At 33.5% G+C, this 26,579-nt stretch overlaps 5 protein-coding genes across 6 annotated transcripts; all 5 read left to right on the forward strand.

The window, feature by feature from the left end:
* The first annotated feature begins 1,837 nt into the window (after positions 1-1,837).
* ATATG18A (Transducin/WD40 repeat-like superfamily protein) lies at positions 1,838-5,236 on the forward strand. 2 transcript variants are annotated; one of them, XM_018114210.2, is made up of 4 exons: positions 1,846-2,866; positions 3,487-3,685; positions 4,300-4,426; positions 4,931-5,236. In XM_018114210.2, the coding sequence occupies exons 1-4, from the start codon at positions 2,018-2,020 to the stop codon at positions 5,019-5,021; spliced, it is 1,266 nt and encodes a 421-aa protein (XP_017969699.2). In that variant the 5' UTR covers positions 1,846-2,017; the 3' UTR covers positions 5,022-5,236. The 2 variants fall into 2 exon arrangements, with proteins under 2 accessions (XP_088659032.1, XP_017969699.2); XM_088802906.1 differs by lacking the exons at positions 4,300-4,426; positions 4,931-5,236 and adding an exon at positions 4,144-4,202 and having other exon boundaries at positions 1,838-2,866.
* Positions 5,237-6,582: 1,346 nt separating this feature from the next.
* Positions 6,583-8,063, forward strand: ATGSTF13 (Glutathione S-transferase family protein). Its single transcript, XM_018120043.2, has 3 exons — positions 6,583-6,943; positions 7,074-7,122; positions 7,486-8,063. The coding sequence occupies exons 1-3, from the start codon at positions 6,623-6,625 to the stop codon at positions 7,947-7,949; spliced, it is 834 nt and encodes a 277-aa protein (XP_017975532.1). The 5' UTR covers positions 6,583-6,622; the 3' UTR covers positions 7,950-8,063.
* A 7,901-nt stretch (positions 8,064-15,964) lies between these two features.
* LOC18613515 (glutathione S-transferase PARB-like) lies at positions 15,965-17,213 on the forward strand. The gene is made up of 3 exons (XM_018114262.2): positions 15,965-16,240; positions 16,417-16,465; positions 16,551-17,213. Exons 1-3 carry the CDS (start codon positions 16,091-16,093, stop codon positions 17,003-17,005), a joined length of 654 nt encoding a protein of 217 aa, XP_017969751.2. The 5' UTR covers positions 15,965-16,090; the 3' UTR covers positions 17,006-17,213.
* Positions 17,214-18,098: 885 nt separating this feature from the next.
* LOC18613516 (glutathione S-transferase PARB-like) lies at positions 18,099-19,261 on the forward strand. The gene is made up of 3 exons (XM_007050788.3): positions 18,099-18,389; positions 18,520-18,571; positions 18,695-19,261. The coding sequence occupies exons 1-3, from the start codon at positions 18,240-18,242 to the stop codon at positions 19,141-19,143; spliced, it is 651 nt and encodes a 216-aa protein (XP_007050850.3). The 5' UTR covers positions 18,099-18,239; the 3' UTR covers positions 19,144-19,261.
* A 1,749-nt stretch (positions 19,262-21,010) lies between these two features.
* On the forward strand, positions 21,011-22,509 carry LOC18613517 (glutathione S-transferase PARB-like). Its single transcript, XM_018114303.2, has 3 exons — positions 21,011-21,245; positions 21,686-21,734; positions 21,840-22,509. Exons 1-3 carry the CDS (start codon positions 21,096-21,098, stop codon positions 22,286-22,288), a joined length of 648 nt encoding a protein of 215 aa, XP_017969792.1. The 5' UTR covers positions 21,011-21,095; the 3' UTR covers positions 22,289-22,509.
* Positions 22,510-26,579: the final 4,070 nt, after the last annotated feature.

Consider the following 26,579-nt stretch of genomic DNA (forward strand, 5'->3'; position numbering starts at 1 on the left):
TACTTCAAATTTACATTTTGGAAATATTTAAATTATATATATAATTATTAAATAAAAATAAATAAATAAATTCACGTTTGATGTAGTGACAACAAATACTAATAATATAAATAAGTATTTGATTTATAAACTTAATATTACTCAATAATTACTATTAGTTTATAGTCATAAACAAACCTATCCAAGTTGAATTTCCAATTTCAAATTCAGAAATCCTAATATGTGAGGTTTGCACGCCCTGATAATCTACAAAGTAAAGGCTTTTCTTATTTTTGGACATCCATTTGTAAATTATGGGAGACATTTAAAAAAAAATTAAATAGACAATAGGGAATGGACTCATAACTTGATTTTGGATGGACACATGGGTCGGAGATCGCTCTCTTGTCGAAGTAGTGAGGTCGATGGGTAATTCATTCGAAGATCATTGTTGCATTAAAAGTTTTGTATTGAAAGATGGTGAGTGGGACTTCAATAACTTGTTGAATTATCTTCCACCGAGGGAAATTAGATAACTCTCGAAAACCATTGTTCCCATACTTAATCATCGTGACAAACCGTATTGGGCTTTATCATCTTCGAGATATTTTATAGTGCCTTTAGCTTTCCATTTCTTGAGGAACCTTAATAATTCAAACTCAAGTGTTAGCTCAAGGAAGTGGCAATTAGCATGGAAGTGGGATGGGCTAGAAAGAATTTGGACGTTTATTCACCAATGTCTTAACAACAAGTTTCTGACGAATATAGAACAATGTTGTAGACATCTCATTAATACTTTTCTATGTTTGCAATGTGGGGTCGAAGAGGAGATCATCAGTCACGTGCTCTAAGACTATCTTATAGCTATTGTGACGTGGTTAGTCTATTACTTGTAAGGATGCATGGTAGATTTTTTAACCTTGAGTTTTAAGAGTGGTTTTTGACTAACTTGGGGAAAATTGATGTGATGGATATCGACACCAGATGGAATATCATTTTTGGGACTACTTGTTGGTTTTTATGGAAATAGAGAAATATTTTCACCTTTGAAAATGTAGATTTCCCTATTGATAGAAAAATGGGAATTATATATAGAATGGCTTTGGCATTGTAAATCAGTGAGGCAATTAACATTGTGAATAGGGGAGGTCCAACATAATCCCAAGAAGAAATCTTAGCTAGTTTGAAAGCTCCTTCTTTTGGCCAGGTTGCATTAAACTCAAATGGTGCTTATCAACCGTCGACAGAATAATGTTCAACTTACAAAGTCGAACTCTGAAGAGTATACATAGGGCTTAAATATGCATGGGAGCTTGGATTTTGAAATATCGACTTGCAAATTGATAGCAAACTTGTAGTCCAAGCACTCTCCTCACAAAACTGTTCATTCATGAGCAAATTCATGCTTGATTCAATTCATTCGAAATTGGATTAAAAAATATTAGGAGGTTCAGATTCATCATGTGTTTTGATAAGGAAATATAATAGTAAATTTTTTTGCCAATAAAAGCTTCTCTATTATAGAAAATTTTGTAGCCTATCCCACTACCGCATAGAAGGATTTATTGTTTAGTGATGTAATTGGAGTTTCTTTTCCTTGATTGATGAGGCAATAAAGATTTATTCTTATGAAAAAAAAAAAAGAAATCCTATTTTGAGGTAAACTTGATTAAGAGGTTTTTGGGCTTTGTTTTAGAAGTGTATGAGCCAAAGCCCAACCCAAAAGCAACAGAGACCGCAGTTTCTGACTCAGTGTTGAAGGCAGTTGGCGTCGGGTCGAGGCAAAACTCTCTACATCTCTTGTCGGTACGTGTCCTACGATTAACGAATCCTTGATCCAATCCAACACAACTATTGTCTACTTATTATGTTTCCCAAAACAGATCGTCTGTTCCTTCTCCCAACAGGACAACATCGTAATTTGCTCTTTTAGAAACAGTTAAATTTCCCTTCTTCTCACCTTCTTCTTCCTCTTTTCTTGATGGTTTTTTCCTTTTGCGGCCCCTAGAACACCTCCGAATTCCTTCTACATCCCTCCATGGCCACCCTCTCAGCTTATCCTAGCCCTAACCCTAACCCTAATTTTCTTTCCTCGACTGATCAAACCAACCAGGAATCTCTCCCTCAGATCCAGCATCACGCTTCTCCTGACGGGGACCCAAACGCGACTCCCACCCCCAACTCTAATCCTAATTTTCACACCCCACTTTCGACTCCACCCGAGGCGATTTCTCCAGCCGCGCCGCAGCCTTCTCTCCTCCACCTCTCCTTTAACCAGGACCACGGCTGCTTCGCCTCAGGCATCGACCAGGGCTTCCGGATCTATAATTGCGATCCTTTCCGCGAGATCTTTCGCCGAGATTTCGATCGTGGCGGCGGCGGCGGCATCGGCGTTGTCGAGATGCTTTTTCGGTGCAATATTTTGGCACTCGTTGGCGGTGGACCCAACCCGCAATACCCGCCTAATAAGGTTATGATCTGGGACGACCACCAGAGCCGATGCATCGGCGAGCTTTCTTTTCGTTCGGAAGTAAGATCGGTTCGGCTTCGGAGAGACCGAATCGTTGTCGTTTTGGAACAGAAAATATTCGTATACAATTTTGCGGATTTGAAAGTGCTGCACCAGATTGAGACCATAGCGAATCCGAAGGGACTTTGCGCAGTATCCCAGGGGGCCGGGTCCTTGGTTTTGGTTTGTCCTGGACTGCAAAAGGGCCAGGTTAGGGTGGAGCATTACGCCTCGAAGAGGACTAAGTTTATTATGGCTCATGATTCGAGAATTGCGTGCTTTGCACTTGCGCAGGATGGGCAGTTGCTCGCTACTGCGAGCACTAAAGGGACACTGGTTCGCATTTTTAATACCGTTGACGGTACCTTGCTGCAAGAGGTATGTCATTTAATACTAATAGCCGCTATTTCGTTACTTCCTTTTTGTTCATTGATTAATTGAATTAGGTAAATTGAGTATAATTTTGATGCTTTAAGTGGAGCCTCTAGCACAGATATTAATTTTGGAATTGTTTTGAAGTTTTTTTTTCTTTTTAGTCAAATTAGTGTAAAGACACAAAACTTGCAAGAAATTTCATTAGATTGTTTGTCCTATAAAGCCGAACATAGGCGTTAGTATGTGTGCTGTATCTATTCTATTTCCTTTATGATTTTGTTAGCTTTGAGCAAGCTAATAATATATTCCTTTGATTTACTTAAATATGTGACAAATTGGGAGCAAAACGAAGGTATTTATGTCAAATGAATGTGGATTGTAACCTTTTTCACCATTATGGTCTTTCCATGTTTTCTGTACTTACTATATTTCCTTTATCATCGGATGTGTTATGATTGTTAGGCTTTTTTCTTTTGCATTTTCTATATGCAGTGGATGAAAGATGTCCACCCTTTTCTTGAGGGGGTGTGGAGCATTGAAAACTAAAAATAATTATATCTCACTAATGGAGATTCCACAAAATTTTCTGACTTTCTGAAAGTTTTCTTGTTCAATAAATATAGGTAAGGAGGGGTGCAGATAGAGCTGAAATTTATAGTTTGGCCTTCTCTTTAAACGCCCAGTGGTTAGCAGTTTCAAGTGACAAGGGCACCGTCCATGTTTTCAGCCTTAAGATTAATGCTGCATCTCCAGGCTCTGATAGGTCACAAAGTGCATCGGACCCTGTTACATCACCCCACTCCTCTCTTTCTTTTATCAGAGGTAAAATGCCTTTTTTTGCCTGCTGGTTTTTCTGTTGTTGATTTGAACAATGCAATGTTGTCTTCAGTCACTGGATCACTATGAAAGTTGATCTAATACTATATTTTATATCTTTTCCTAGCATTAGTGATGCTAATGCTTCAGATTCTCTAATGACGGAATATTACATTTTGTACAACAAAATAGAATCTATTGGGGAACAAGAACATCCATGGTGATTGCGATTTACATCTTCCTTTTTCTGATCTTTTGAGTATCTTGCACCTATGGCATGAGAAACAAAATACAACTTTTAGTTGGATGATGAATGATGATCCAGTGGAGAATTAGCATTCTAATAGTATGTAACCAGTGTGTGTCTAATATAGCTACTAGAAATTTGGCATTTGAGACAATATCTTCAAAATTTGTGAGTGATTATGATGAGCATCTAAACTGGCTTTCTGCTTATTGGACAGTTTTCCAAGTACTTCAGCCAGCAGAGAAACTAACACTTGAATAGAATGTGAGAACTAACAAGATCATGTCTAGAAAGTAGGCATTTGAGAATTTTTTTTTTTAAATTTTTGGGGTGTCAACTATGATACGCATCTTAACTATCTTTCTGCTTGCAGGAGTGTTACCCAAGTACTTCAGCTCAGAATGGTCAGTGGCTCAGTTCCGCCTGGTTGAAGGTTCTCAGTACATCGTTGCTTTTGGTCACCAAAAGAATACAGTGGTGATTCTTGGCATTGACGGAAGGTAAGCGAAGACAAATACTAATAGGGATGCCAAAAATTGGCTGGAACAACCATCCATCAGTTTAAAACTTATATGTTGTTTGATTAATTTGAATTTAATATGCTGGTAAATTAACCAACATCTAGGGGGACTTTGGAGGTATTTTGTGACTTTGAAAGCTTTTGCAGCATGCTTGGTAATTACTCAGCAACCTTGGCGTAGGGTTGTTGACCCACCCATTTTCCTAGAGTTATTCGTTGTCAAAGCATAATTTGTGAAGAGTTGCTTGAGTATATTCTTAGGAAATTTTCTTGCAGCGACAAGGTCATCACGATGATGCCACTGGATGGGTTCCATCTTACCCCCCTGCTTTTCTGACTTCCCCACATGAGCTCACTTGATTCTTTTTCTCTTCTTTTTTTTTCCCTTGGTAGCATCTACTTTGTCCTTTTGTGCTTGTTTTTGTTGAGGGAGAAACTTGATGGGATCAGTTATTTGAAAAAGTGCAATTGATTATGAATGCAGCTTCTACCGATGCCAATTTGACCCAGTGACTGGTGGGGAAATGACTCAGCTGGAATATCACAACTTTCTGAAGCCAGAGGCAGCTTTCTGAAGAGTTATTTATTTATATTTTCTATTTGTTCGGCCATATATTGTATCTTCTAAGCTTCTGCCACCTTTTTTACCCTACTCTTTTTCTTTTTAACCATGATTCACCTAATGTATGTTGTAATTTGTAAATAATATAAGTATAGATTTGTAAAGTTTGTAACTGCTTATCCCCTCCCAAAAAAAAAAAACAATAAATTTCACCTGTTCATAGTTTAATTCCCGTTTGTTTAGACGAGAGGCGCCGTTACAATGTTGAAATCCTCAATACGTCTTGCTAACTGTCACAAGTTCATGAAGAGTTTCAAATTTTACTTCCATGGAAGCATAATTGCCGAAGTTTTTAAAGAAACTCACAATTTTCTTCTTCAATTAAAAATATATCTCTCCGTTGTAAAAATAATATTCTTTATCGGAATGCTTTTTAGTCGAACTGGTTTTGTTAGGGTCAAAATATTTAATTGTTTAAACAGAAATATATAATGTAGAACTCTAATTATGTGAATATTTAATTCTTAAATTATACTTGTATCACTATAAGGGCCCCCTTTAGTTTTAATGTTATGGTCCAGTGGTTGGATTATCTCTGAATCCAAACAGAATTTAGCTAAAGCAAAATCATTGGTGGGTATGGACGTGGCTTCTACTTGTTTGACTATAGCAGTGTTAACTAAGAGCGGTTGATTCTCCTCGTTTAAAATGTCCGAACAATAATTTACCCAGAATTCCATGTCACTTGACCGTTTATATTATTTTTGCATTCAAAGCACTGAAAACTGTGGTTTGACCAGATCGTACCTGATTGTGTCATTAGCTAAATTAGTTTTCTAATCAAAATTTGGGTCCCCAAGCCAACTTTTCGATCATGTGGGTGGTTTGCCAATTAATCTTACAAAACCATTGGATTCTTTAATTTGGGCAGGCTTTATTCTTTCTGATTGTCATTTGGAATATATACATACTTTTTACATTATTCTATTTTTCGGGTTGATTATGTGTGACTACTATGTCTATGTTGCCTCACTTTATGAATTCTTCATTTAAATTCCCCTTTTCCTTGAAATCATTGAGCTCCCGAAAATGAACCCTTTGTTTTCACCTTTTCACTTTGGTACTATTAGATTTACTTTATTATTACCTGAAAGAGAATGATCGTTGAGTATTATGCTATTTAGACTAAAATTATGGCAATGTTAAAGTTTGAATACCTCTCGAATCATCTTAGGGTCTCAATCAAATCTTAATTAAATGATAGTATTTGACTAAGATCTTGAAGATTGGGATTTAATACACCCGAGGTGACTCAGTGTATCCCCCAAAGTGCTCCAAAAATTGCAGTGCTTCTCGATGAACATATCATTGTACCGTTATGTAATCTAAAGAAATCTGCTCATCTAATCAATGCTTGGATAATAGAATATATATGATATTTATTCTCTACAAAAATAAGAAAAGATTGCTATTAGTCAGACTATACGGCGAGAAATTATAAGGCATTAGTAACCACTTCTTTTTTTATTATGATTTTTCTTTAAAAAGAAAAGGAGAAAAGTAAAGGAGAGCTGGTACACATGCCATATTGAGGCAAAAGGCGAGGCGATTAATATGGAAGATTGGGTCATCTCTTTCACACTTACTGCAGACTACTATATAAACACTGTTCCTCTCCCCTTCACTTTCACAAACACTTCGGCAGGTTTCTTGGCTTCTTTTATCACTGTTTTTGCTATTGTTTTCTTCACTGTTTCTCTCTCACTTAAACTCTCAAATCTCATGGAAATGGCTCTCAAGTTGTATGGAGCTGCCATGTCCACGTGCACTTCGCGTGTCCTGACCTGTTTGCATGAGAAGGAAGCAGATTTTGAGTTTATCTCTGTCAATCTTTTCGCAGGTGAACACAAGGAGCCTCCATTCCTCGCGAAAAACGTAAAATCCTTTACCCTGTCTTCTTTATGTTAGCTTCTCGCATTACCTTTTTCTTTTCTTCTCCCCCCACCCACCCCCCCCCTTTTTTTTTTTTTTTAAATAATAAGAATGGCTTCTCTTTGTAATGCAGCCCTTCGGTCAGATTCCGGTGCTAGAAGACGGTGATCTCACTCTTTTCGGTAGGCTGTCTCTCTCGATCTGTTCCCTTGATAGCGCTTTATGTGAACCCCATACTGTTCTTGGTCATTATCTCTAAACCTGGAGGACAGTGGAATCTTTGGCTTATTAACTGGTTAAATATAACTTTAGGAGGAACTAAAGGAACCATTTAGTTGCTCCAAAAATCAAAGAAATGAAACATCTATTACTTTGTAGAGGAGGTGGGAAAAGGATGTCAAAACACTTGATCACTTGTATAGGCTGACGCGGATCCTTTTGTAGTATGTTTTTGTGTCTATTCACCTTTTACAAAAAGAACAAAGAAAAGGTATAAAGAAATCTGTTTCTTCTGATAATTTTTGGTATGTCTATACATGTGTCAGAGTCTAGAGCAATCTCAGCGTATGTGGCTGAAAAGTTCAAGGAAAGTGGCTATGATCTGATCAGGTACCAAAACGTGAAAGAGGGTGCGCAGGTCAAAGTGTGGATGGAGGTGGAATCCCAGCAATACCACCCTGCGATTTCTCCAATTGTCTTCCAGTTCTTCGTGGCACCTCTCCAGGGCAAATCCCCTGAACAAGCAATCATTGATGAAAACTTGGAGAAACTTGGCAAAGTGCTTGATATATACGAGGATAAGCTGAGCCGCGCCAAGTACCTTGCTGGAGATTTTTACAGCTTGGCCGATTTGTTCCACCTCTCTTACACTTACTATTTCATGAAGACTCCTTGGGCAAATCAGATAAATGACCGTCCACATGTTAAGGCTTGGTGGGAGGATATTTCTTCAAGGCCTGCTTTTCTCAAAGTGGCTTCAGCTATGAATTTCGGCGAGAAACAAAACTGATCAAAGTATTACTGTTTTTAAGAACTTAAAGAACTTTTGCCATCGTTTGGGTTTTGGTTTTTCACTTTTATCGTTATGGAATTAATAATTTGAAAGGGTAATGCTTGTTCTCAATCTCCCTGCCTCTGTTCTTCTGTGATTATTGTACTACACAAGTGACAATGTTCTGAAGATGCTGATTTCATTGACTGAATTAACTACTTAAACGGAATCATTATCATCATGATTGTTTGATTATGATATACATCGGAGATTGTGATTTAGTTTATCGAGGTGATTCAGTGTTATTATACACTAAACCCTTGATGCTATTATACACTTGTGGAACCACGTATCTTTGACTGTTAATCTGAATTTCCGATATAAATCCCCCTTATAAAAGTGCACGAGCATATAATATTCCATAAAAGCTCTTCAAGCTTACTCAAGTTGTATAGAGTTCCCTTTGTCCCACACCCATTGCGAATCAGCTGTTTTGTCTCCTTCAGAAAGGTCTAGACGAGTAGAATTTGTTCTCCTTCTGGCTAGCTGGTTGGTCTTCTGAGCTGTGAAAACCGGAAGCTTTCCATCTCCTGCCAATATGAATGGAAAGGCCACGCCTCGTCTCATACAGCCTTTCCATTTTCCAGCGTGTGCTTTCTCAGTTTTCTGTCTGCTTCCTTCAAATGGAACATAAGGCGGATATTTGGTCATACGGTGGTGGGTTTTCATCCCTCATTTTACTCTTTCAACCTGAACTTGACCATCATCAATTTTTGCTACAAGTCTCTCTTTGCCATTTTCCATTGTCCGCCCTTTTTTTCATTTCTTAATCCAAATCCTGTCAACTCTTTTTCATGAATTTGCTATGGGGAAATGTTCATGTCAGAATCTAAAACAATTAATCCAAGCACGTGGGCTGAAAATTTAAGTTCAAGGAAAAAAATTGTGATCTCATTAGGCACCAAAATCTCAAAGAAGCTCAAGTATTGTTGGTCAAGACTCAAATGTGGATGCAGATTGAACCCAACAGCATAACACTGCAACCTTCACCAAAGTTATTATGATATCATTGTTGGGTTTCAATCATAATATCAATCTTAACCTGAATTCTTAATTGCTCTAATGTAGTCTAACGTACGGTACGATTGCAATAAAAGGTAAACGGTATCTGGTCAGCTAAATCAACTCACCTACCGCCTTTTAAGGTTCTGGCAGGGCTGTTTGGGCATGATCTTGACTTTGAGTTTGTTCCCATTGATCTTAGGCTGGAAAGCAGAAAAAATAAACAAAGTCTTGCGATGAATACAAGCCTAAGCAACTATATAACGAAGTCTTACACTTACACTTACGTTTACATTCAAAACATCAACAGATAAAATACTACTACTACTACTAAAATTAGAAATTTTACCAACTTTAAAATGTAAAACAAGTGAATACTTTTCCATTCCATCAACCTCATCTCTTATACTCAAGAGTGAACCCCATTTTAAACCAGTTTTAAGAGTAAGGACAGTAAGACTCATGCTTCTATAAAGCCAGAAAGGTCAGGATTCAAAACCAACTTGTAACGTATATTCTTTCAATAAAGTGGGGTGACTTTTGGCCAGCAATGAGAAAATTTCCTAAATGAAGGACTCTAGTTTCAAGGAATTGTGAAGAATTTCAAAACTTGTATAAAGCTTGTTAGGGATGGTTTGCCATTTTCCTATAAAGCTTGTTGGGATTTCAATGCAAAAGCGAACATGCTCAAGTTGCTGAATTGGTTGACCGAGTTAAATGTTTTGAATAGAAGGATATTTCATTTGTCTCGTGGCAAATTTTTTTCATGGTATCTCACGCCCACTCTAAACAACATTTGATGTTGTTTGAATTTTATATGCATGATCAGTTTGGTAAGATTCTATCCTCAAATCCATCATTACGTTTCCTCTCTTAACGTTTTAACAACAACAGAATATCTATCTCCCAATCTCTTCTGGCACTCTCTTAAGTCGGTGCTTAGTTATATGGAGCTGCAATGTCCACATGCAAAGCATGGGTGCTGATCTGTTGTTGTTCTATTTTTCTACCAATATAAATATACATATCGTACAAATAATATATTGATAAGTAAAATATCGATATCAAAGAGAATTAATTTAAAATTTCACTAAATATTAAAATTAATACAATTTAATTTTATCCAAACAATGAAAATCAAGTAACTAAATAAATTATAAATTAACTAAATCTAATTAATAAGAATTTAAACTAAAAAATCAAAGCAGTGATAAAATTGGATAAAAATAAACTCAAACAAGCCTAAGATTGCAATATCCTTTACATTTCATCTAAATATTACCTCTTTCTTAATTTATTCCAATGGGTTCAATTGCTAACTTAAAATTTTCAATTATTTAGAAGGTTCTCTTGAAACTCTTATAAAAATATTTATTTTAATCAAAATACTATATCTCTATGTGTATTGAAATTAAAACAGAATCATTAAATTCAAACTTTAATACTGGCTATATACAGTATATATGTATATCTCTATCCTAGATATAAATCAATTTATTCATCCAAGTAAATAAATATGATCATATGCTTTTTTAATTTTTAGTCTACTCTAAACTCCTTTTCTTAAGTTTTGTTTAGGTTTTTAAATCAATTTAATTGGTGATCAGTCAATTAAAAATATTGAGAACAAATTGGAATAAACAATTCAATTCCATTGATAATAAGTAAGAAAGAGATTAAAAATTTAAACTACATGTGAGTTCAATTGTAATTTTAGAGAAAATAAATTCGCTACTCATAATTGTAATAATAATTAAAAATATATGAAGTTTAGCCATCAAGAGTTACAAGAATAATAAAAGTTAATAAAGAGGAAAAGCAAATATTGGCAGCTTCAATCTGCAATCTTTAACCTTAACTTCTAACTTCTTGAATCTTTCGTTGTCTTCTTACGACTAACTTCTCCTTAAACTCTCTTTAAATACCACTATCATAATCTAATCTCTTTAATTGGGCTTAATTAGCTCTTAATATGGGCTTTAGAATAGGTGTAAAGCCCATATACCCTTAACAAGCCTGCAGCCTTCTCTTTCCCGCACCAATCCTTTAGAATTTTCCTCTTGACTCCGCAACACAACCCCTCAATGCCACGATGCTCACTTGGCTTTAGGTCTTCTCTTGCTAACTAATACACTCGGTCAACTTTCAATGAGTTGTTCTCAATCTTTAATGCAGAACTAGACAAAGTGATAAATATAAAAGTTGTAACTCTGACTCTTAGTTTTTCAATGACTCAAGAATAACTTTATTTGGACTTTTGTAGTGAAAGATATGATCATAATACTTCAACATATATGATCAGAGCTTAGGTCTTTGAATCACCTTTATTCACCAATTTGAACCCTTGTTCTTTAGAATCTACAAAAATATAAAAAGTAATAAATAATAATTAAAGTAAAGTAAATAAATATAAAAATAGCATAAAATAAAATAACTAAATAAAAATAAATTAATTAAAAAATAACTAAAAATAACTAAATTCTAATTTAAATTTAAGAATTTAGCTAGCTTTTACAACAAAATGAAATAAAATAATTTTATAAAATAAAATTATCACATGTCTCCATGAGAAAGGTGTAGAATTTGAGCTTGTCCATGTCAGTCTCCGTGAAGATAAGTAGGCTGCTTTACTCGTCAACAATGTAAACCCCATGCTTGGTTCTATGATAATTGATCTTGTATTGAGTCCTATACATATGAAAAGTTCTCTGCTTTGCTTCTTTTAATTAGACTATCCTGACAATTAGACTATCCCTTTTGTCAATTATTACTCTATCTCCCCTACCTTGTCCTCTACCCTGACCCTTCCAAAAATTTTCATGCTTGATCAATTGATTTGTTGTAGGGAAAATGTTTGTTGTTATAATTGATATTTTCTTCAATTTTTATTTTTGTATGTGGCTGAAATATCTAGGCAAGTGGCTGTGATCTTATTAGAACCCAAAACCAACTAATCGATAGGGGGATTATAATCAATTCTTTCTGCTTAGATGTGGTGCAAGTTTCTTTTTTTTTTTTTTAATTTCAATTTGTATTAAAATCAAATGAAAATTTGTTCTCCTCTAAAAGAACAAGGTGATTTCATTTTGTTACTTATCCATTCAAGAATAACAATCCACAATTTGAAGACAAGTAAAATCGGACTGGATCAATGATCCAACTGAATTAAATATAATTTGGATAAAATAGTTGAGTCTGATTAGTTTATTGGATCTATTCGTCTAAAATGTTTAATCTAATTGGTTTATTTAGTCAATTCTCGATTTTAAAATTTTTAGATCGAATTGACTAAAAAATAAACTAATATTATATATATAATATTATATATATTTTAAATTTATATAAAATATATATTTTCTTATTACTAAGTTGATGATGTGCAATGGTTAATTGTGTTGGAATGAGCCTTATGACCAATTGGATTTTCAAGGCTTAGATCTAATTATGCAATCATATCATTTATGCTAAATAATTAAATGTTTTAATTCATCAATAAGATAATGATTATTAATTTATTGAATGAAGTTCATGAGATTAATATGCTTTGCAAAGGAATTGTAAAGTGTTACAATTATGAGATCATTATGCATCAAAGTATAATCTCTAAATATTTCTGATTAATGTATCATTGAAACTGAACATCAATGATGTTTAGAGACTGGTACATTTTATGTTTTTTGGTTGCAAATAAATCAATTGATCTCATAGGTTAAAGTATAGAGATACTTGAAATTAGAATGTGGGTGCTTGTTTTAGGAACAAGTTAATCGAACATGACTCGTTATGAGAAGTGCATTTGGTATCTCACTCTTGTGTTTATGCAATACTTCTCATATGTCAGTCGTGTAAATACTTTTTAGACTTGAGACATCAAGTTGTTTTATATGTGGAGTGTTATACTTTGATTTCGTTCTTACGGGTCCTACTAAGCATGCGAAAACAAGATGTTGTTAGGTATAAGATGAAGTATGTGAAGGCAAATGAGTGGTCAAGATAAGAATTATTACCCCAAGTGATTTAGGAGACATATTCTAATTGTTCTCGATTAATATTAACTTATTGAAGTCTTTGGCCAATGCGACTTAAAAATTATGAAAGGAGTTTCATAAGTCTCTTTAAAACTAATAATCTAATTGCAAGATCAAATATGGGGATTAATGAGAACAAACACTGCATCATACTTTTATTTTTTCTGGAATATATGATGAGATAATGAATTACATTAAAAGGTTTATTACTAAAAGGTTAAGTCAAACCATCTTGACTCTTCTAATATTTGGGTGGCCATAATAGATTGCTAGATCCTGCTTTTGGTTTATGAACTTTAGATAGTTAATTTGATTAATGATAAATTTAAAATAGTTTAAATTTATCTAATCCTAAGTTTAATTTAAGGATTATATCTTAAGTTCATTACCAACATGTTAAAAGCCTAATGAGTCATACACCTAAAATGACTATTAAAAATAAAATGGGAGAAGGTGATTAAGTTGGACTTAGTCATATTAGAAGTTATAAGCTTCGTAAGGACTTAATTAAATAGTTTAATTAAGTTATTTGATTAATTAGCAATTACATAAAAAGTTATGTAATTAACCTAATTAAGGTTATATAAATCAAAGGTATAAATACCTTGCTATAGCTTCCCAACACAAGAGAAGCCTATACACTTGAAAAACACACTTGCCCTAGCCGCCCCTTAGGAAGATAAAATCGTTTTCTTTCACTTTGTATAATGTGTGTTCGGCCCTAAGACTGTTTTGTATGAGATTTGAGTTTATGAAACTCATCTTTATTAGCACATAGACACGATAACACTCCTAATCTTTAGAGAATGATTGTCTGATTCATTGGTGTAGATTATCGTTAGAAGCTGCACTAATATTTCTTGGACAGCTTTGATTTGCAACAACTAGACTAAGGTGGTTGAGTCTTTCAAGGCTGTTTTGTTGGTTTAATAAAAGATTCATCAACTTTTGTTGTTTAAGTAATGTGATATGATCATATGGCTTTATTTTATATTTTGATTTGGTGCTTAATACAGCATAAATGAGATCCTAAGAGGGTGAGGTGCATTTTATTTGTTTATTTTTTTCTACTATTATTTTGTTTGTATTTGATGTATGACCAGCCTTTACCCACTAGATTGTCTTGTGTTAGGTGACCTTATTATTATTTTGGTTATGTTGAATCTTGAATATTAGAACTTAAAGGTTAAAACTCTTGAATATTAATTTGATGGTTTATGTGAAAGGACATAAATATGTGAGTGAAAGGACATGTTTTTTTTTTATGTTTAGATTATTTGTATATTTTATAATTATGGATGAAGTTTATAAATTTTAATATTATAATTTACATAGGATAAAAGTCACAATTACGATTCTTTTGGTTTAAAATCGAACCAATCAAACCAATCTAATGTTGATTGGTTTGATTTTCTTTTAAGTTTAATCGATTTTGATCGATTTTTTAAAAATATTTGATCTATTTGATCTTTATTTATAATGAACCAAATAAATCGAACCGATCAATTTCTCACTCCTACCAAAATCCCCTCTATACACAGCAAAACCCTAAATCTGTGCACAAAAAAGATTTTGGAGAGACACTGATTTCCCAGTCCTAACAAGGTGACCATAACAAAAAAGGTGTAAAGCATATACAGCATGAACACATACACTGATTGCAAAAGTGAACCCTGAGCATTAGACTCCTACATTCAAAACTACTCACATCAGCAAAAATCTCCTATAGCAACCCCAATTCCCTGACCTTTGCCCCACTCCTCCCTTCAAGCACTTACTCGATCAAAATTATGCAACCACAAAAACCATGTTCCTTCAGCACAATTACCCTGCATCTCCTTTCGTCTCCAGGCATAGAGACAATGCAAAAACCAGACACGACAAAGAAAAGAACTCTATCACAGTAACCTAACCTCATCATCGTTCGTCATTCACACCAAGCCATTCCCATACAGCAAAGCAACTGGTACCAAACCATCAAAGAAACAGCAGGCTCACACAACAAAAGGTAAAGTAAAGAAAAAGATAGCCCAAAGGAATATATTACCCATATGTAAAATAATTGAATTGGTTATCAAAATTAATGTTATAATATGGTTTCTATTTTTTTTAATAAATCAATATATTAATAAAAGTGAAGTAAGTACAAATTGTGATAATAGTACTTTTAAGCTTTCAAGAAATTCAGTATGATATTAGATATTATTAAACACTTGAACTTTATACTATTTGGTTTTATTGGAAATCAAGATTTGACAACTTTATTTAGTTTATTTCTATTTTTATCTTATAAGTTATAATATGATATATTAATCTTGATTATTTATATTTTCGACAGTGTAAAGATTTACTAATATGGTCGGTATAGCATTTTAGTAAGCTATAGTTCGTATATTGTGACTCTAAATATGTATAAACATTACTAAAATTTCAGTTTAAATTTTATTATAAATTTATATCACCATTTTTATCAATATTTCTTGCTATTTTTATATTGAATGATATATTCCTACCTTGGAGATTTCAATTGATATATTGGTACAGTATGTACCAAACATCAGTATCTAATTTCTTTAGCGGTCGTTAAACAGGGTGGTAGCTGCCTTTCAAAAAAAAAAAAACAAACAGGGGGGTAGGTAAAACGTCCCTTCCATCGATTATGAATTCCCTTTGACCCCACAGCCGACTAAGCGATCGACACTGGACCATCAATCATTCAAATGCCCCAAATTCAGACAAACAGTTTAAGCATTCAAAATAAATACATAAAACGAGGAGGTAAATATTAGGTACATTATAAAGCAAAAAGAATATATATAAATATCCTATTTGGCATTGCTATTAATGTTATCACCATTCTTTATTATTAGTCTAATACTTTGATTTCTTTTCTTCTTTTTGTTTTAAGAAAAAACAAATGTATATTCGCTATTTTATCTTCACACTCAAAAGAAGGGCCATTATCATGAACAGAATCCGTATAAATAACCTCTTGAGTTCAAGATCCATATATAGTCTCCAGCGAAGTAGAGAGGTTGGAAATTTACCCAAACGGCAGTGTTGTTGGCAATGAAGAATAAAAAAGTGTATGGTAGCTTGAACTCAGCGGCTACCTTGAAGGTCTTGGCATGCCTGTTCGAGCATGATCTTGACTTTGGCTTTGTTCCTATTGATCTGGAGGCCGGAGAGCACAAGAAGAAACCGTTTCTTTCTATGAATGTAAGCTCACTTGCCTATATATTTCTTCTTTTAAATTTATTATCAGCTATTAGGGTGAGAGTGCTTCTTTTAAATATGTTGTTTCTCTCAAGTTCTTCGCAGCTAAGAGTACCAGAAAAGAAGAAAAAGGACTACTGAAATGCCTGAAAATTGTTTAATTGTTTGTTTTCCTGCAGCCATTTGGACAAGTTCCAGTATTTGAGGACGGGGACGTTAAGCAATTTGGTAATAAGGTGTACTTTTCTACCTTTTTTCGTTAACAAAGAAGAAGCCCTTATTTCTTTGTTTTTTGTTTTATTTATATATGTAGAATCAAGAGCAATAATAAGATCCATGGGTCATCAATACGGCAAGAAAGGAGAGGAGTTGATATACTGGGATTCAAGAGAACAAGCCGTTGTGGCTAACTGGATCGATGTCGAGGACCACCACTTTGAGCCACCGGCGCTAAAATTGATCTCGGAGTTAGTCATCAAGCCAAAAAAGGGCCTGACTCCTGATGAAGAGACGGTAGCTGAGGCTGAAGCCAAATTGGCCAAGGTCCTTGATGTCTACGAAGCAAGGCTCTCCAAGTTCAAGTATCTGGCATCTGACAAGTACACCATTGCTGATATGCTTCACCTACCAAATATCCAGGCTCTCATAGGAACTCAGGCCAAGAAGCTCTTTGACTCCCGACCTCGTTTGAGCGAATGGTGTACTGCGATTCTTGCTCGACCCGCATGGATTAAGGTGGTTGAGATGCAGCAAAAAGCTCAAGCTTAGGCTCTTAAGAAATCAACTATCACCTACTTCATTCATAACCTCCAATAAGGACTAATTTACTTCGATATCTCAAGCTAATTTTGTAAAAGGTATGTTAAGCATGGTCTTTCAGTTCTGGTTATGTTTCTGTCTGGTTAAGATAGAGTAGCAGTGTCCTACAATGTAATTTCATTTTGCAAAATCAAAATTAGTGACATTTCCAGTAAAATTTATGTACATGCTACAGGCATATTAATCAAAGGACAAAACTGAGATAAATTTATGTATTGTCCAGGAAATACAAATTAAGCTTATGTAAGGTTAAGATAGAGTAGCAGAGTCGTACGATATAACTTCTTTTTGCAAAATCAAAGTTAGTGGCATTTCTAGTAAAATTTATGTACATGCTACTTGCATATTAATCTAAGGACAAACCTTAAATAAATTTATGGATTGTCCAGGAAATACAAATTAATTAAGCTTATGTAAGGTTAAGATAGAGCAGCAGTGTCCTACAATATAATTTGTTTTTGTAAAATGGAAATTAATTATGGTATTACTAAAATTTATCTACATGGCTACATGTGAATTAATCCAAGGACAAAACTTAGATAAAGTTTTATAAGTCAAAGTGTATAAGGTTTTCTCTTAAAAACGAGCCAATGAAAATTAATTTTGAAAATCAAAATCAATAAATTGATAAAGTTGAATGAAAACATTAATAATCTGTAAAAGATTAATTAAAATTATTGTATTTATGCAAAATATGATTGTTATTTATTCAATGGTAAAAATTTTATCATTGCTAGCTCCGATGGCAACATAAAGAAAAACTGGTTTGCTAGCTAATTATTTGGTCATAATATATTTTCTTGTCACGTAAAACAAAAACCGTGATGAATAATAGTAGAAAAGCGATTGGATCCAAAGTTTGTGCGCTTACTAACTTCACGTGATTCAATAGGCAATTTGATTTGATGGGACACCAATTGCGGACATCAACGTGGCCAATACTTGTCTATGCAGATGGCTACAACACTACGGACTAGTGTGAAATTTTGCTTTGAGTTTTCAATATAAAATGAAATTAAATTTGTATTTCTTCCTCAAAGAAAGAAAAACCTTTTTATATTGTTACATGCGTTACTTTAACTTTTGCAGCACATAAACTTTACTGTCTACTCAAATTGTAGCAAGCGTCATTTTTAGCCTTGTGAGATCCTCTTCCTCATTTCAGCTTTTCCAATCTCCTTCCATGGCTGTTAAAAAAGTGTACGGAACCCCTGCTTGTCCAGCCACAATGCGCGTCCTGGCTTCTATGCTGGAGCATGGCCTTGATTTTGAGTTCATATACGTCGACCTCAAGGCTGGAGATCACATGAAGGAGTCATTCCTCTCTTTAAGCGTAACTTCTCATCACTTAACCTTGATCTACATCAAATTCTCTTTATAGCTTTTCTTAGCTAGCTGCGATTTCTTTCGTTAGTTTTAGACCGTACTGACTGTGAAATCGTCTTTTCATTTCATGACTCTAGCCCTTTGGCCAGGTTCCCGTCTTTCAGGATGATCAAGACTTGACTTTGTTCGGTAAATCTAAAGGAAGAAAGAAATAGAATCCGTATCATAGCTTAAGTGTTAATTACATTTGCATCGTTTCTCATCAAACAACAATAAATTCCAAAATACTTTTATTTTCCTTTTTTTGCTCAGAATCAAGGGCTATAATGCGTTTCATATCCCACCATTACCCGAAACCTGGAAAGGAACAAGTCTACGAGGCACCTAAGGAACAAGGCATAGTTGCAGCCTGGATTGATGTGGAGGATCATCAGTTCGACCCACCAGCTTCAAAGCTAAGGACGGAGCTTTTGGAGAAGCCACTGAACGGCATGTCAGCAGACAAGCAAGTGGTAGCAGAAGCGGAAGCGAATCTGGCCAGGGTCTTGGACGTGTACGAAGAGTGGCTTAAAGATTCTAAGTACTTGGGCGGCGATAAGTTTACTTCTGCCGATCTCACTCACCTCCCTAATTTGTACTATCTCATGAAGACCCCCGTGAAGCGGCTCTTTGATGAGCGGGCCCGTGTCAGTGGCTGGTGCAGAGATCTGCTGGCTCGATCTGCTTGGGCTAAGGTTGTGGACATGGTTGAAAAGATATGAGATTCAAGAAGGCAAGCTAAAAGCTACAGTATGCAACATTTTTGCTGTCTCTCTAGATTTGATCGTTTTGTTCTAGCTAACTCTCTTTGGAATCTATCCTGCTTCCTTTTACAGAGTATTTTTTTTTGAATGTATGTATAAATGTCCTTGGCAGTTATGTTTAAAGTTTATAACGAGTACTTTTTTGGGTTAAATGAGAAAAATTATTAAACAAAACTAAAGCAAAGTAACAATCCAAACTTAGTTTATTGGTTTTATCCCTCTTCAAGAGGGTTTTGTTGTCTAAAGTTCGAAATTCTCTTCTTCTTAGTTTTCCTCCAACGCAGTGGATTGCTGGATTTACAAATATCCATAAATGTCAAGACCCTTCCAAACTTTTGCTCGGGTGATGGAATTGACGAGACTTATCCCCCCTTACTTTGAAAAGTAATTTCTGTAAAGAAATCTAATAAATTCAAAATATTTGCTAATCCAGTTAAAATTAAAATTAATTTTATATTTTAAAACTATCTTAGCAATAACATTGATCTAAGCGAGTATGAGTTCAAAGGAAGAACACTTGAAGAAAAAAAGGGGAATTAAAGAAAGGATGATGTGCCCACCACAATAACTAAACATAGGATCAAAAGAAAGGATAAGCTCGCGTGCAAGGGTCAGCACATGGATTGCATTTCTGTTCATACAACCATGCCTGACTGCTTTCCACATTTTACTATTTTTTAAAGGAATCTTTCTGATTTTTTTTTTGAAAGGAGAAATAAATTAATCAAACATCAACTTACTTCTAGGCCATGATATGCCTAATTTAAAAAATTATGTGCTTTTTCCATATGCCAAAGTAGCGTGTTTGTTGGGGTTTGTCAGCCCATGTAACCAAAACGAATACTGAAGGAATTAACGTGTCCACATTATGCACTTCTTATCATATGTGTATCTTCTTCTTTTGATTTTGATGAAATTTTAAAAAAAATATATTTTTTATTTAATTTATTTAATATCAAATTTTATTTTTTTTCTTATAAGATCGATGTTTTAAAATTTTTTAATGTAAAAAATAAAAAATTATAAAATATTAAAATAAGAGTTTTAATTATTTAAAAGATATAGATAAAAAATTAGGGAAAAGGAGTAATACTATATTAATCGGTAATCAACCAACGTACATCATGGCTGTCTGAACATAATTGGTGCTTCTGAAAGCAGCAATGTAAGAAACAAGTACCCTTTTCTCAAAGGTCCACACAAAAGAAAAAATCCTACAGCTACTACTAGAACTTGGCAAGGCATAATCCAAGCTGTCATTCAACTGGATGTTTCGATTTTATAAATATTGACTGATTGCTCTCCTGTCCCCATTTTGGGCAATTTTCTATGGTTAGTAGTTGGCCCGAAACTAGTCTAATCCACAAATCAGACCCACCCAATCCAGGCTGAAAATTTAAGGTCTCACCTACCTCAAATTGAAAATTTACAGCACGTTTTGAAGGGGTGTGCAAAGTGTTTTGGAGGGAAGCTCGGTTGGTTTCCAATTTTTTGTCCTTGTGGCTGAGGGATTGATGTGACATAAGAACATACGTTAACATTCCGGTGGTGGAAATTTAAGATATTTCTAAGATGTTGCCTAACCTTTCGGCTGGGGCTCTGGAATAACGTAAACGGCTGAATTGAAGAATCCGAAAAGAGGTAAAAATAATTAAGGGAATTAAATTAGGATTTAACGTCAGTAATTACGTAATTACTGCTTCTAATTAGCAACCTTTAATCTACTGATAAGAGATTAATCTAATGATTCTGCCTACTAAATCCAAATTGGAGCATTCTAGAATGATGGAAAGGTTCCTCGCCCCACCTTTATTTATATTCACGTAACAAACGCTTCTTCTGCCAAAACCCACAAACATTTCTTATCTCTTGCAGTTCCTGGTTCGGTTTCAGTCGTCGGTCGGACAACTATGGCAGTCATCAAAGCACATGGAAGCCTTCTCTCAACAGCTACTCAGAGGGTTCTTTTATGCCTTTACGAAAAAGAGGTTGAGTTTCAGTTTGTTCCTGTAAACATGGGAGCTGGTGAACATAAATCAGAAAACTACCTTTCCCTCAATGTAAGTACGGAAAACAGATCTCTCCTTCTATTTTAGCTTAACAAATATTTTACACTACTCTGGATTAGTACCTGTTTCATAAGTTGCTTGTTTGCTACTGGAACTTGCTCTGCAGAGAAACCCAGCTCACTTTAACCCTTCTTTCTCATTGGGCGATAGATTTCCTCAACAGCTCAACTATTTCTTATCAGGCACTGAAATCTTTTCTCAGAAACCAATCTTTCCATGGTTGCTATTTGTGGAGGAAAAACAAAATGCAAAAGCAGCAATGAAATAGAAAACCCCAATTTTAGTCAGAATTGCACGAACCCGAATTATTGAGGCTAAAATTGATTCCAATAATTACCGCTAGGAGATTTTCTTTCATTAATTAATCCATTTTCCATAAACCCGTTTCTGAGAATACCGTGAATCTAATATTTCTCATCCTGTTGATGCAGCCATTTGGTCAAGTTCCAGCTTTTGAAGAAGGGAACTTAAAGCTCTTTGGTAAAGTTTTATGAGCGGTACCCTTAAATTGTTTGCAAGGCATGAAAATAATACCACTACTACTATTTAGCTAACCCCTCTAAGCTCTGAACTTTTGACATGCAGAATCAAGGGCAATCACCGAATATATTGCCCATGAATACACCGATAAGGGCACCCAACTGCTATTGCCCGGCTCTAATAAGAGTATGGCAGTCTTATCATTGTGGAAGGAGGTAGAAGCCCACCAGTTTGATCCTGCATCTTCGAAGCTGGCCTGGGAGCTGTTTATCAAGCCAATTCTTGGCATGGCTACTGACAGTGCAGTTGTGGAGGAATACGAACCGAAGCTTGCCAAAGTTCTAGATGTCTATGAGACTCGATTGTCTCAGTCAAAGTACTTGGCATGTGACTACTTCACCTTGGCAGATTTGCATCACCTCCCGAACATTCAATGTTTGTTGGGAACCCCGGCCAAGAGGCTGTTTGATTCACGGCCCCATGTCAGCGCTTGGGTCGCTGACATCATAGCAAGGCCAGCTTGGTGTAAGGTCCTCGCTATGCAAAAGCAATAAATACTTGGCCGCTACCTTACGCTATTAGCAGTCAATGAATAAGGCCGCATGTAATCTTTTGCATCTTGGTTCCAGTGTTGCCTTGAACCTTGAATATTGGATTTATGCTTTCGGGTCTCCTGTTGTCTAGGTGTCTTTTGCCTTCAATCGTCAAGTTGAAGGATTGAGTTTGTGTGCCATCTGTTGTGAAATGCAACTACAATTCTATCTGCTTTTGATTATGATGTCTTCGCTTTTGTCGGCAACAATAACCTTTTGTTAATCTTGTCTTGTAGTTTGAATTACAAAGCCAGTCTAATATATTTATCTTTAACATTTCCAATCTAAAACAAAGTAAATCGTGCAACCTCGAGAAAGAAGCCAAAACATTAGGGTATAGAATAGTTTAATTTATCTTATCTTATCTATAATAATAGAGATTTCATGGGTAGGGTGTTTGATAATTTGAAATTACTTGAATTCAAACTTGATTAATAAATGAGATATTCGAATTTTATAATTATTTAAATATTATTTAAATTTATTATTTGAACTCAAACCTTGATGCATATCAATTATTTGATAATTATCTGAATTCGTTTAGAAATTCGATTATGTAAAATATTATTAAAATATTTTTTATGGGTACTTAATTACCTAAAATTGAATTTATACCTTTATTTTGTATAATTCATTAATAATTAAATTTATAAAAGCACATAAACAATAAAATTTAAATTTAAATAATCAAAAATAAATATCTCAAATATCAATTTAAATAATTAAAAATAAATATCCAAGCAACAACTTAAACAACATTACAAGCTTAGTTAATTATATGGGTTTGTTCTTAATTGCATGAAATTAAAAAAATTATGTTCTAAAACTATTATAATCTCACAACTTCTCTTTAAGTATATATTTTATAAGTTTATATAATAAAAGTATATATATTATAATTAATAATTTTATAAGTTATAATTTATATAACGTTAATACAAAATAGAAGGTAAATATATTTATATTTAAAGTATATATATAATAGTAATTATATTTTTTATAAATTAACGTAATATATAGAGTATATGTATTAAAAGATATTATAAGTTAATTAATAATCATAATTTTATGAATTGATTTAATTAACAATATAAATTTGTCTTTAATTATGTGAAATTAAAAAAAAATATAATCGGTTCAGAATATCAAGTACCTAAAGGGTAGTACTCGAATTTGCTACGAATAGTAAAATTACTATCCAAACTCAATTATAAGATACGTTAATATTATATAATCGGATTGTATACTCGCGAGTATCCTGTAACAAGATATATTAATATTATATAACTGGATTGAATACTCGCGAATACCTTATAACGAGATACCATTACCATCTTTATATAATAGCTCGCTTTAAGCCAAGTTTTGTAGGTTAGAGACTACGGGTTGTACATGGGTTGCAGTCTGAATGATAATATGTATCCAAATCAAAAACTTTGCAAGGGAGAGAAAATGATGGAAGGAAAAACGGTAAGGAAGTGAAGGGTTTTTTAAGTTTAGAAAAATGTTTTGCATTTATACAATGACAGCAATTAATGTGTTACAGTTCCTTCCCAACCCTCATCTGCTCTTTACTAAAGAAAAACTTTAGGAGAAACTAAGGATAAGGTAGGCGAAAGGATTATATGAAGGACCACCACGACATGAAAACTAAATTAAATTTAGCCCACTTTAGTTATTACAGCGTCATATTTAAGTATCATGATGTGTACCCACATTCTTTTCAATATACTCAATTGAATTATATTGCAGTATTTGTTTTAAAACAAACCAACATTACGTAAGATTGTAATACAATCACATTACAGACAATAGATGTAATGTGATTACATTATTGGTTGTACTGTAAATGTACTAAAAAACTAATGCAATTTCATATTACGTAGCATTGTTATAAAATTTGATTTGACATTTTTACCCTTTTTGATTAATTAAATTAAAAAACTTAATTTTTATCATTTTAAAAATATTTTAAAAATTAGAAATATTTTTAGATTTTTTAAAAAATCTAAAAATTTTGAAAAACATAATAATAAATTTTTTTTATTTTTTTTAAAAAATAATTTTTAATCATTAAAAAAAATTCTAGAACAATAAAAATAGAAATAATTTTTATTTCCAAGAAATTTTAAAAGATTAGAAAATCCATAAAACAAAAAATATATTTAGAATTTTTGAAAAATAGAAGATATTATTTTTTATGCTCATAATTTTTTAAAATTATCAAAATTATTTCCTTTCTATAATTGTTAATAAAATTTTAAAAATAAAAAACATTTCTTTCATACTTTCAATTTTTTTTATAAAAATCTCTTTTGGTTTTTTATTTTTTGATTTTTTTCTAAAAAGAATTATTTCCATTTCTAATGTTTTAGGAATATTTCAAAAAAATAATAATAACAATATATTTTAAAAGTTTCAATATTGCTAACAAATAAAAAGTTGTTTTCTAATTAATATTAACATGGATTTGTTCGATACTTAGTTTATTTGTTGGAAAATTTATTTAAGAAATGATATCATATAAAAATTTACAATAAAAGAACATGCAAGTATATTACATATAAGTAATTCTGGAAATTAACATTTCATTCCCAATAAAGTGTTTGTAAATTTACAATGTTATTTTTAAAGTATTTTAAACACACTTTCCTAATTTATCAAACCTTGCAATATTATCTAACCAGCAATTACATTCATTATATCACATTCCCTGCAACGTGATTGTATTGTAAAACACCAAACGTAACCTCAAATAAGTTTTTGAACTTCACTCAAAAATAAAAATCAATCCTCTATCTTTTAATGCATGGAATTAAGATAATAAACTTTTATTCTCTCCTAGTTATAATCGTTAAATTTAAAAAAAAATGAAATTGATCAAACCAATAGAAATTATAAAGCATTAACCCATGTTATCTTTGCTTTGTTGATAGTCATAAAAATATTATTTAAATAAAAAGAGAAAATATTAATATATATTTTTTATTATTGTTATTTTTAAAAGCATTTCTAGTGGATTTATTACTAAGTAGAAGTTACAAAAAAATTACCCTTTCTAAATAGTGATGCAAAATTGCACAAGCAAAACATAAGACCCTCTTATCATGGCTTGCCCTGCTTAAAAAATGTGGGTTTGTAATAAGTGGTATCAGACCAGATGCAAATCTTTACTGATATGAGGTCTCCATTAGAAATATCATAGTCGAGATAAACTCAAACCAAGGTATGGTGTCTCTCGTCTATGAGTAAAAGAGCTAATGCAACGAAGGCGTTGTAGAGTTGAATGGGATAAAATGTCATAAATCCCACATTAGTAAAAGATGGGTGAGTCTTGGGTTTATAAATAAAAACCTTTCTCTATTTGATAAGCATGTTTTTTGAGTTGAAAATGTGGGTTCGAGAGATGACCAAGGTAGTAGCAAGAGCTTTGATAGTAGCAAGAGCAAAAAATGAAGAGAAATAGACAGAAAAAGATGATCTGGTAGAATTGGTTGGCTGTTCAGACGCGCCATTTTTAAGCTTCCCCACTACTACTCATGCCCCTACGTGACAAACTTTCAAACATAAATTAAACTCTTTTTCATGCTTGGTACATAAAAAACATTTAAAAGATGGCACATAGACCCTTGTTCCTCCGAAACTCAATCAAAAATGTTGTTGGTTGCAAGTGGATATTTCATATCAAATGAAATTTGAATGGTTCTCTCAATAAATATAAAGCTTATCTTGTTGCTAAAGGGTTTCATCGACGACTTGACCTTGACTATATTGATACTTTCAACCTTGTAGTCCAACCCACAATTGTTCGTATAGTATTATGCATAGCATTGTCCAAGAACTAGTATCTTTGATAGCCCAATGTCAACCTTTCTGAGGTTGTTTTTATGTCACAGTCTTTTGGATTCATTGATCTAGACTTTCCCACTCATGTTTGCAAGCTTTGCAAAGCACTATATGGTCTAAAGCAAGTTCCTCAGGGTTGGTCTTATGAGCTTCAGGCATATCTCTTATATTTTGGATTTATCAACTCACAGTCAGATCACTCATTATTTATCTTCTTTTATTATACTGTCACATTGTATTTACTTGTTTATGTTGATGATTAAATTGTCACAGGTAGTAATTCAGGGGTTGTCAGTTGATTCATTATACATCTCGGAGACTAGTTTTCCATCCGAGATCTTGGCACTTTTCAGTATTTTTTGGACATTGAGGTCATTCATTCTCCCACAAGTATTTTTCATTCTCA

The sequence above is a fragment of the Theobroma cacao genome, chromosome 1 (genome assembly GCF_053813885.1).
Source record: "Theobroma cacao isolate CCN51 chromosome 1, ASM5381388v1, whole genome shotgun sequence".
In the NCBI taxonomy this organism is placed as follows: domain Eukaryota; kingdom Viridiplantae; phylum Streptophyta; class Magnoliopsida; order Malvales; family Malvaceae; genus Theobroma; species Theobroma cacao.